The following is an 11,794-nucleotide window of genomic DNA, read 5'->3' as shown; positions in this document are numbered from 1 at the left end:
GGAGTGTGTTCTTCTGAGGCTGTGTTCTTCTAAGGATGTGTTCTTCGAAGACAGCGTGTTCGTTTAATAGAAAGTGTTCCTCTAGGTGTGGTCTCAAGCGTCTGGGATTGGTGCCATATCCTGTCACTCTTAAGAGTGACAGGATAACGCAACAATTCCGGGCTGGCATTAGGGGAGGCAGGAATGGCAGGTGGACTTCAGCATGGCACCAGGTCCCAACATGGCACCAGGTCCAAGCATGGCACCAGGTCCCAACATGGCACCAGGTCCCAACATGGCACCAGGTCCAAGCATGGCACCAGGACCCAACATGGCACCAGGTCCCAACATGGCACCAGGTCCCAACATGGCACCAGGTCCCAACATGGCACCAGGTCCAAGCATGGCACCAGGTCCAAGCATGGCACCAGGTCCAAGCATGGCACCAGGTCCCAACATGGCACCAGGTCCAAGCATGGCCCCAGGTCCCAACATGGCACCAGGTCCAAGCATGGCACCAGGTCCCAACATGGCACCAGGTCCCAACATGGCACCAGGTCCAAGCATGGCACCAGGTCCCAACATGGCACCAGGTCCAAGCATGGCACCAGGTCCCAACATGGCACCAGGTCCCAACATGGCACAGGTCCAAGCATGGCACCAGGTCCCAACATGGCAGCATCAGGTCCCAACATGGCACCAGGTCCCAACATGGCACCAGGTACCCAGCATGCCTCCAAAGTCCCAGGATAGCAGCATGTGTGTCTCCGGGATGAGGTGGGTGACATCCTCACCCGCTATCGTTCATCTCCACGATGAAGGTCGCTCCAAAACTTTATCACTAAACCCGAACAAAATGTCGCGAGTTTGAATATTACATGATCGTGGCCGAAAAGAACGTAGGTGCAATATTAGGAGAAGATGGTAGAAGAGAGTGGGAAAGGGGACAGAGGGGGGGGGGGAAGAGAAGAGGTGAGAGAGGAACAGTAAATGAGAAGGAAAAGTGTGAGGTGAGAGAGAGGGGAGTTGAGAAGAGCATTAGACCATATGGGAGCAGGAAGTTGAGGAGAGAGAGAGAGAGAGAGAGAGAGAGAGAGAGAGAGAGAGAGAGAGAGAGAGAGAGAGAGAGAGAGAGAGAGAGAGAGAGAGAGAGAGAGAGAGAGAGAGAGAGAGAGAGAGAGAGAGAGTTTACCAGACAGATAGTTACCTGGTTGATACCTGGTTGATCTGAGATCTTTCTCAATACAGATTAGTTTACCGAGCGATCAGTCCTTTTCATTTTTGTATATCTCTGCTACAAATGAATGTATATATGTATGTATGTATGTATGTATGTATGTATGTATGTATGTATGTATGTATGTATGTATGTATGCATGTATGCATGGTGAGTGCAGTATTGGAAAACAGAGCGTTAAAATGTGAATACGTTCGATAAAGGTCAATTGGACGCTCTGGGCTACCTTGATACAACGATGCCTTGATACAAGGCCACATTGCTACAGTATTACAAAAGGATAATACAACGCCGATTAAGTTATACAAGTGTATACCGTATCCCGAGGCATGCGGCATATCATGGGGTCTATATTTGCTATATTTAGCAAACATACAGCCCGTGGGATTAAACAAGGAAATCACAATAGCACATGGGCCAAATATTTCCTTCTCGACTACATGAAAATCGCATGGAAGGAGGGGGGTGGGGGTCTATAAATATACAAATATTTCTCAAATCATTTAATTTAGGCCAACCACGACCAGTCTATGTCCGTCCCGAACCGCAGACCATTCCCCCTGCAAAGTTGGGCGTGACTAGCCCCTGGCTAGCGTCTGGCTTCCAACCTTGAACAGATACCTGGTTGATGGGGTTCTGGGAGTTCTTCTACTCCCCAAGCCCGGCCCGAGGCCAGGCTCGACTTGTGAGAGTTTGGTCGACCAGGCTGTTGCTTGGAGCGGCCCGCAGGGCCCACATACCCACCACAGCCAGAGAAATTCCCTCTTATACATATAGCCGAGGGGCAAAGACAGTGCCACCCTGGGCCACAGAGGCACCTGAACAGCACAAGATGACACAAAATTAAACATATCTTACTTATGTAGTCTATGACCTTGCCAAAATCAACACAACATTGTATAAAATTTAATCTCAGTCGTACTGAGTCTAGAACCTTTTTTTTATTAATTTTTTTTTTTACATTATTCCATGAGATTTTTAATTTTATGATTGTAACATAGCAGGAAGGCAAATAGAGACTTTAATTACTCCTGCATCTGTACATATGACATTTTCTTCATTTAGAGAATTTTATTCACCCTCTCCCTCCCCCATCCACTCTTCCCCCCACCCAGTCTAAAGCGGCCCCTTTTCTCTAATATAACCGATTCCTATTTCTTACTCCAACTCTTTTCTTTGAACCCCATACACAACTAACCTCCTTGACTGACCCCCCCCCCCTCTACAAAGTAACCCATTCCACCAACGACAGATATTCCTGTCAGCTTGACACCTGGCCCTCTTGACACCTGGCTCTCCTGAGACCTTGCCCTCTTGACACCTGGCTCTCCTGAGACCTGGCCCTCCTGACACAGCCACCTCCAAGGCTCCCCGATCACGCTGTCCAATACAGATGTAACGCTGTCCAGCCCTGGACGTTGGTGACAGACGGGAAAGGCTGCTAGACGGAAGGCTTGACGGAGAACAGACAGAAGGACTATTGCAAGAACGGACGACTTGACGGGCGTATGACTAGGGGGGACGAAGGAACACACGCGGTCAAGTATTCAGACGTGCTGACTGGTTGACTGGATGAAAGCGGAGACAGTGATGGTGGTGTTTACCTAACAGTGAACATGGGAAAGTGAAGTCAAGCTCTTTATACCCCGCTTTCTAGCTTTTCTTGATGTCGAATCTAACCAAAACGTTGTGAATCTGTCTTTGTTCACCTTGTCTAGTTTCCTCGGTATCTTGCATGAAGTGAATATTTCCTCTGATTCCTCTCTTCAGGGCTCTAAAATTGACTCCATCATCCTTGGGCCTAAATCCTTTATAATTCATCATTTATAACTCATCATAATAACCCATGATGATAATTGTTCTGGGAGTTCTTCTACTCCCCCAAGCCCGGTCCGGGGCCAGGCCAGGCTTGACGTGTGAGAGCTTGGTCCACCAGGCTGTTGCTTGGAGCGGCTCGTAGGCCCACATATCAACTATAGCCTGGTTGGTCCGGCACTTCTTGCAGATAACTGTCCAGTGTTTTCTTGAAGACTTCCACCTTTGTTCCGGCAATATTTCTTATACCTGCTGGGAGGATGTGAACAACCGTAGACCTCTGATATCCACAGTGTTCTCTGATTGTGCTTAGGCTATCTATATACTAGGGAGACTGGGATTAACATTCTTGTTATCGTCTGCTTGATATCTGCTTGATGGGGGTTCTGGGGGTTCTTCTACTCCCCAAGCCCGGCCCGAGGCCAGGCGGGGTTCTGGGAGTTCTTCTACTCCCCAAGCCCGGCCCGAGGCCAGGCGGGGTTCTGGGAGTTCTTCTACTCCCCAAGCCCGGCCCGAGGCTAGGCTCGACTTGTGAGAGTTTGGTCCACCAAGTCTACTTACCGAACTTGAATAAGTTCGAACAGCTAGGGAACTACTTAGAAAATGACACTGTCATTGACAGATACCGCCAAAACCCGATTCATAAAGTGTTCAAACCCATCCAGGTGCCTTCTTTAACCTGTACTAGCAGCTTAAGTCTCTTAGATCTGGCACTAATCTTGACGAAACCCGTTAATCTTGTTGTTGTTGTTGTTTGTGTGTGTGTGTGTGTCAGTGTGTGTGTGTGTGTGTGTGTGTGTGTGTGTGTGTGTGTGTGTGTGTGTACTCACTTATTTGTCCTTGCGGGGGTTGAGCTTTGGCTCTTTGGTCCCGACAAAGTGTGTGAGTGTATGCGTGATTGCTTCCCCCACACGCCATTAATTAAACACCCCCTCGAACCCATGCTCCGTTCCCTCATTGCCTCACCTCACAGCCTTGCAGGAGGAGGAGGAGGAGGAGAAAAATGTAAGATAATCACTGGGGATAATTATTCCCGCTACCCGGCCTGTTTTTGTCTCCATCCTCCATCCCAGCCCCTTCAACTGAATGAAACGCTATTGAGGCATTCCAGTACTTGTCTGGGTCTGTGGCCGCGTTCTTCGACTGGATCTGTGTCGGCCTTTCATCGCTATTCCTATCTGATATTCTCTGTACCGCCTTCTCCCATACCGTAATCTACTGCCGGCTCTGGAACAAGTAAGCTTCTTATGCCAACTCGGGTCTACTACTGAACACCAGAGACTGACACACCATGAGAGAGAGAGAGAGAGAGAGAGAGAGAGAGAGAGAGAGAGAGAGAGAGAGAGAGAGAGAGAGAGACAGACAGACAGACAGACAGACAGACAGACAGACAGACAGACAGACAGACAGACAGACAGACAGACAGACAGACAGACAGACAGACAGAGACAGGAAGAACAATAGACGCATCAATAAAACACAGCCCTGTTGCAATTGGTGTTGAACCGGATAATGAACAACAAAACCGGACAATGAACAGCTAAACCGGATAATGAACAGCTGAACCGGATAATGAACAACAAAACCGGACAATGAACAACTAAACCGGATAATGAACAGCTAAACCGGACACACAACAATTCCGAGGACAAAACTAGAACAAATATTTGGGTTTGATACCTGATCAACCAGGCTATGATTCATTTGTCAGACTGCTGGCAGCGACATCCAATAGCCTGGTGGATCACCACCAACCAGGTGGCCTGCACAGAGACCGGGCCGCGAGGACATTAATTCATGCGGCTACCTCAAGGTAAGGTAGGTATATCTGAAGTATACCTGGAGTATGTTCTTGGAGTTCTACTCCCCAAGCCCGGCATGAAGCCAGCCATGATTTGTGAACTTGATCCAACAGGCTGTTGCTTGACGTGGCCTGCAGAAGACAGTCACAGAAACCACAACAGGCAGACAGCCCCAAACCTGCCCCCAGAGATTTACCTGTGGTTGATTTCCAGAGTCCAATCACTTGGGCTGGATGGTAGAGTAACGGTTTTACTTCCTGCTTGATAGGGTTCTGGGAGTTGTAGTCCCTGACTTCATGCAGGTCGGCGTTCAATCCCCGACCGTCCATAAGTGGCTGGGCACCATTCCTTTCCCACCGTCCCGTCCCAAATCCTTATCCTGACCCCTTCCAACTGGGCCCAAAGTGCTAGACGGGTGACGCAGACCAGGTACCGTGTGCGTGACGCAGACCAGGTACCGTGTGGGTGACGCAGACCAGGTACCGTGTGGGTGACGCAGACCAGGTACCGTGTGCGTGACGCAGACCAGGTACCGTGTGCGTGACGCAGACCAGGTACCGTGTGGGTGACGCAGACCAGGTACCGTGTGGGTGACGCAGACCAGGTACCGTGTGCGTGACGCAGACCAGGTACCGTGTGGGTGACGCAGACCAGGTACCGTGTGCGTGACGCAGACCAGGTACCGTGTGCGTGACGCAGACCAGGTATCACCGTGTGCGTGACGCAGACCAGGTACCGTGTGCGTGACGCAGACCAGGTATCACCGTGTGCGTGACGCAGACCAGGTATCACCGTGTGCGTGACGCAGACCAGGTACCGTGTGCGTGACGCAGACCAGGTATCACCGTGTGCCTGACGCAAACCAGGTACCGTGTGCGTGACACAGACCAGGTACCGAATGCGTGACGCAGACCAGGTACCACCGTGTGCGTGACGCAGACCAGGTACCACCGTGTGCGTGACGCAGACCAGGTACCACCGTGTGCGTGACGCAAAGCAAAACAACCAAAGCAAACAAAGAACACAGGCAATCTATAACACGTGTGAGTGACACCGGCGTTTGTTATCAATCATCGAGATTGTTGTGGTTGGCCAATATGTGTGTGTGTGTGTGTGGGAGGTGTTGGTGGCTCCAGTGTCAGGTGTTGGTGTGGGGGGGGAGAGAGGGGGGGGGGGGGGAGGGAGGGAGGGAGGGAGGGGGGGGGGTCCCAAAACCCCACAGCACAGACCCACCACCACCACCACCACCACCACTACCACACACATACCTCGACGCAACAACCACATTCAGCAACAACCACAACAACCATATTGCTGGAGTTGTAGACACAGTCTACAACTCCAGCAAACAAACCAAACCACAACTCAAGCCTCCCCCCCCCCCACGCCCTCCCCCCCTCCCCCCCCCCCACGCCCCTCCCCCCCCCCCCCCACCAAGCTCAGCGAACCTCCACGCTAGAACGGGCTCGCTGGTGTTCACACGGAAAATATATATATATATATAGGGAGGAAATTAGTTTAGTTGGTTCCTGCGTTCCCAACATATATACGGGCGGCTGGTCTGATCACACACACACACACACACACACACACACACACACACACACACACACACACACACACACACACACACACACACACACACACAGAGGAAGAGATGTGGTGGAGGTTAGGAAGTGATGTGGTGGAGGCCGACTCCATACACAGTTTCAAGTGTAGATATGATAGAGCTCAGGAATCTGTACACCTGTTGATTGACGGTTGAGAGGCGCGACCAAAGAGCCAGAGCTCAACCTCCGCAAACACAACTAGGTGAGTACACACACACACACACACACACACACACACACACACACACACACACACACACACACACACACACACACAGGAAGTGATGTGGTGGCTTAGGAAGTGGTGATGGAGACAGGCTGTGACTCATACGTCAGGCTGCGAGCAGCCGCGTCCAACAGCCTGGTTGATCAGTCCAGCAACCAGGAGGCCTGGTCGACGACCGGGTCGCAGGGACGCTAAGCCCCGGAAGCACCTCAAGATAACCTCAAGGTAAGGTAACCATGTCTTCAAAACACTAATACAAGCGAACCATCTAGCCTAAAGCGGGAGAAACCTCTTCTCTAAACGCCGACAACCAATCACAAGGTTTTATGCCAAGGCATAACGATCAATTAGAAAAGATTAAACAGAGTTCACCAAACCACACACTAGAAAGTGAAGGGACGACGACGTTTCGGCCCGTCCTGGACCATTCTCAAGTCGATTGTGTGTGTGGGACAAGCAGTGGTTATCTTGAGATGAGATTATTTTGAGATGATTTCGGGGCTTTTTAGTGTCCCCGCGGCCCGGTCCTCGATCAGGCCTCCACCCCCAGGAAGCAGCCCGTGACAGCTGACTAACACCCAGGTACCCATTTACTGCTAGGTAACAGGGGCATAGGGTGAAAGAAATTCTGCTCATTGTTTCTCGCCGGCGCTTGGGATCGAACCCGGGACCACAGGATCACAAGACCAGCGTGCTGTCTGCTCGGCCGATCCTGGGACAAGGGACAGTGGGACAAGGTGACCAAGAAAATAGACTTGAGAATGGTCCAGGACGGACCGAAACGTCGTCGTCCCTTCACTTTCTAGTGTGTGTTTTGGTCAACATATTTCAGCCACGTTATTGTGACTCCTCGTCTGCACAGGTTAAAGAGGGTAACTGGCAGGATGGTATATTATATTAGAGAGTACTTGCGTGATTTGACAACACCCAAATCTAGTGGAAGTAACAAGTGGAGTTAAATAAAGGGGTCATTACTGATATCAATCACTGACCTGATTGAGGACATTGTTGCTTCATGTTATTGGTTGTTATTGATACAACACTGATGAAGAAAACAACCTAATAACCGGGGATGCGTCAGGGGTAGTCAAAGAACTGGCTAATGGACTTCAATCCAGATACATGCAAGGTATCATGTACCTCTCCCTCTACTAGGCCTCCCACAAGACCACTCCCTCTCCCAGGCCTGCCACGAGCCCTCACCACCCTAGCACCCCTCTCATCACCCTAACACTGTACATGTATTACCTAGGACACCATCAATTAACCCAGTAGCAGTAAATACTGGCTGTTGTCAGAACACAATCTGCCCGGTATAGAGCACTAATGGAGGTAATATTGCAAAAGATGGCGCAGTTTCCCGCACAGATATCGGGGGCTAACGAGTGAGGGGGGCTGTGTTACTAGGGGGGCGTAATCCCCCCCTTACCCCAACAGTCACCACACCCCCCCCCCAATACGAGAGCAGGTTGGACAAGGGGGCAGCGAGGGGTGGAAGCAGAGGTACAAGGTGCCAGAGGAAATCTAATCCACAGGAAAAATGAGAGATCAATAGTGACATAATGAAGTATTTGTCAGCGTGTTAAGGCCGAAAATCACGGGGATTCATAGAGAAAAATGGGGCATCCTTACCTCGCCAGGGTGCCACACTTCTGCCCGTGACGAGTGCCACCTCCTCCTCCTCCGACCCTCACCGGTCGGCTTCCTACTGCTGTAACAGGTGTGTGCACATCTGTAATGAACCTTGTAATTGTTCCAATGTTGCAAGGCTCACTCATTCTTCCACAGTAATTTTTCTTTCAGTTTGAGGTCAATTGTTATATATATATATATATATATATATATATATATATATATATATATATATATATATATATATATATATATGCAACAATGATCACAAAAACACTGATACAAGTATGTGGTAAAACCACATTTGAAAAATAGAAAACGCTTAACGCGTTTTCGGCTAATTCACCTTCCTCAGAGCAAAGTAGAATGAAGTAAAATAACGCTTTTATATATATATATATATATATATATATATATATATATATATATATATATATATATATATATATATATATATATATAATATATGATGCAATGCTTCACTTCAGGTATTAAAGCAGTGCAAGCTTGAGACTCGACACATAAACATACATAAATAAACGGGACAGCCTCAAAGGGACTGTGTCGGAGTGCGAGATTGACACAACAAACAGTCTGGCTGATCACGTCGCCCGCCAGGCAGGGTCCTGTCTCCCAGGACTGTCTTACCAGACACCTAAGTGGACAGGTAACATCCCTAGCCACAAACAACACAAAACCAACATTAAGTCACTGCCGCTCACAAAGCCTAGTCTCCCCTCCCCCTCAGCCCCAGTTCTTCACCCCCACCCCAGCCCCAGTTCTTCACCCCCCCCCCAGCCCCAGTTCTTCACCCCCCCCAGCCCCAGTTCTTCAACCCCCTCCCTCCCTCCCTCCCTTCCCCCATTTCCCAGTTTTCTTTCTCAATCTCTTTTTCAACATGCAAGAGTAAACATCCCACTAATTAGTTGGTGGACATCAAAAGCGATCCAGATGAAACAATTTTGATAATAAATACACTTTTCCTAGCGACGATACCACTGTTTAACAGACCATTATGCTCCAGCCTACCTTTGCATTAGTTTAAATTATATATGGTCTGTCTACCTGTTATTCCCCGGTCACTGGCGTATCTACACATCTACCTGTCTATCAGCAAATCTATCTGTATACCTACCGACTTATTTAACTGCCAGTTTATCCACTTTGCGCAAGTATATCAATAATGCTTGTTAGGATTGAATTACCTTCCTGCTTGCCTAACTGCTTGCCTGTCTACTCTGCTTTCGCAGAAAGGTATCTTGCCTTGAGCTCTTCAATATTCTACGTATTCTACGTATAACAGATATAATGATGGTTTGATTTTATCGTCCGCCCCCCCCCCCCTCTCTCTCTCTCTCTCTCTCTCTCTCTCTCTCTCACCAGTTGGGCAACACTAGCAGCATATTAACCAAGGTAACGAATTTACAGATAGGAAAAGGTAGATAAAAAAAACAGATCTACACGTTAACAGCAGAAGAAACGTTGTTGGTAACGCTGAAGATAACGAGAATGATCCCCCTGAAGAGGATAAAGAGGAGAGGTGTGCCTTAGTGAGCTTCAGAAGAGGATAAAGAGGAGAGGTGTGCCTTAGTGAGCTTCAGAAGAGGATAAAGAGGAGAGGTGTGCCTTAGTGAGCTTCAGAAGAGGATAAAGAGGAGAGGTGTGCCTTAGTGAGCTTCAGAAGAGGATAAAGAGGAGAGGTGTGCCTTAGTGAGCTTCAGAAGAGGATAAAGAGAAGTGTGCCATGGTGAGCTTCACAAGAGGATAAAGAGGAGAGGTGTAGCTTGGCGAGCTTCAGAAGAGAGCCTTGTAAGGGGGCCCAGGACGCCAGCGAGACGCGACCAGAGGCACAAAGACCGCGGCCAAGACCGCGAGCGACGCCCCACAAAAGATCTCCCGCGAGTTGAGGCCGCAGAACACAGGACAACAGAACCAAACCAGCGCACAATGGAGGAAAATTGTGAAATGGATCCTTGGACCCTCCTGAACAGCGGATGAAGCCGCCGCTGATTATGATGAGGGAAAGAACACAGATAATCATCACTCCTGAGTCCACGAGGCAACGGAGGACATGACAGCGAAGGGAGGAGGAAGAGGAACGGGAGAGAGAGGAAGAGAGAGAGAGACAGGCGAGAGGAGAAGGTAATCAGACCCGAAACGCAGATCACCAATGTTTTGTCGACCTTGTATCAATATCCAGACGTTGGGAGCCCTCGTTATTAGCTAATGCATACTAATCACGTCTTCCAGGGACTCCACGACTCATTATTAGCTTAATAACCCCCGCAGATGGAACTTGCTCCTATGAAAATATTATTTGTCCACAGCCACACTCCAATCTCAGAAGCAATTATCTGGATTCAAAGACTGGAATGCAGCAGGCAATTGTCTGAGCCAAGGACTGGAATACTAGACTAGATAAAGGAACTGTCTATATCCAGTTCTGGAATGGTAAAATACACCTAGAAACTACGTCACGGAATGGAATACAGGAATATAGAGTTGTATACATACACAATTTTGAATGAGTATACATAGGGAGGGAATTTGGGGGGAATTTCCATGTCTCGGAATCCCTGAACAGGTAGTTCAGGAATTATCTGCAACTAGCCCTGGAATAATGGTACAGTGGTTGATACAGACGCACTGTAACACTGACAGTGGTTCTAACAGTGAATACACAGTCACTGTCACCACCTCTATACGGACCGTGAAAAGCCTTTATTTCAGAATAAGCCTAGTGTAGGAATGTAAAGTTTTATCAAAATAACGACTCTACTCCCAATTAGACTGTTTAGTCATTACAAGAACACAGAGAGTCTTAACCAGGACTTTAAAGTTTATTATGAGAGGCTGTGAATATCTTCTGAAAGTTCAATTACTCATTACAAATCAAAATAATTTTTTTATTATTTTTGACAAGTGCAAAAAACAAGAGGAAAGCAAGGTATGCTAAAAAAAAGGTCCAATTACTGTTTAGACTACAGACTGGAACATTAAACTGTAATAACTGGAATTAGTACAGTCGCTACCTTTTCTTCAGCTGGAACACTGGATAATATAATTGGGATGAGTTCAGTCGATATATTCGATACAGACTGGAACACTGTATAGTATAACTGGAAGGAGTACAGTCCCTGTCTTTGCTACAGACTGGAACACTGTATAGTATAACTGGAAGGAGTACAGTCCCTGTCTTTGCTACAGACTGGAAATTGGGAATTAAGCAAATCATTGTTCACATTACTGAGTACACTGTTTTCTACCCCACGGATTGGCATATGGAGAAGATATCTTCACAACAAGGGCTGGAATACTGGAACAATAGGAGGATATCTTCCCAACCAGAGCTGGAATACTGGAACAAGGAGAGGATATCTTCCCAACCAGAGCTGGAATACTGGAACAAGGAGAGGATATCTTCACAACTAGGGCTGGAAAACTGGAACAATAGGAGGATATCTTCCCAACCAGAGCTGGAAAACTGGAACAA

The 11,794-nt window shown here is 48.3% G+C and overlaps 1 protein-coding gene across 1 annotated transcript; it reads left to right on the top strand.

The window, feature by feature from the left end:
* Positions 1-202: 202 nt before the first annotated feature.
* Positions 203-850, top strand: LOC138373350 (collagen alpha-1(I) chain-like). Its single transcript, XM_069339546.1, has one exon. The coding sequence runs from the start codon at positions 203-205 to the stop codon at positions 848-850; it is 648 nt and encodes a 215-aa protein (XP_069195647.1).
* The last annotated feature ends 10,944 nt before the right edge of the window (positions 851-11,794 follow it).

Source organism: Procambarus clarkii, chromosome 42 (genome assembly GCF_040958095.1).
Source record: "Procambarus clarkii isolate CNS0578487 chromosome 42, FALCON_Pclarkii_2.0, whole genome shotgun sequence".
NCBI lineage: Eukaryota > Metazoa > Arthropoda > Malacostraca > Decapoda > Cambaridae > Procambarus > Procambarus clarkii.
The sequence above is the reverse complement of the archived record's forward strand: the minus strand, read 5'-3'. Positions and strand labels throughout refer to the sequence as shown.

Bases quoted from the DNA above. Each gene is read 5' to 3' on its own strand.
- LOC138373350 (XM_069339546.1), top strand. From the start codon at position 203: ATGGCACCAGGTCCCAACATGGCACCAGGTCCAAGCATGGCACCAGGT.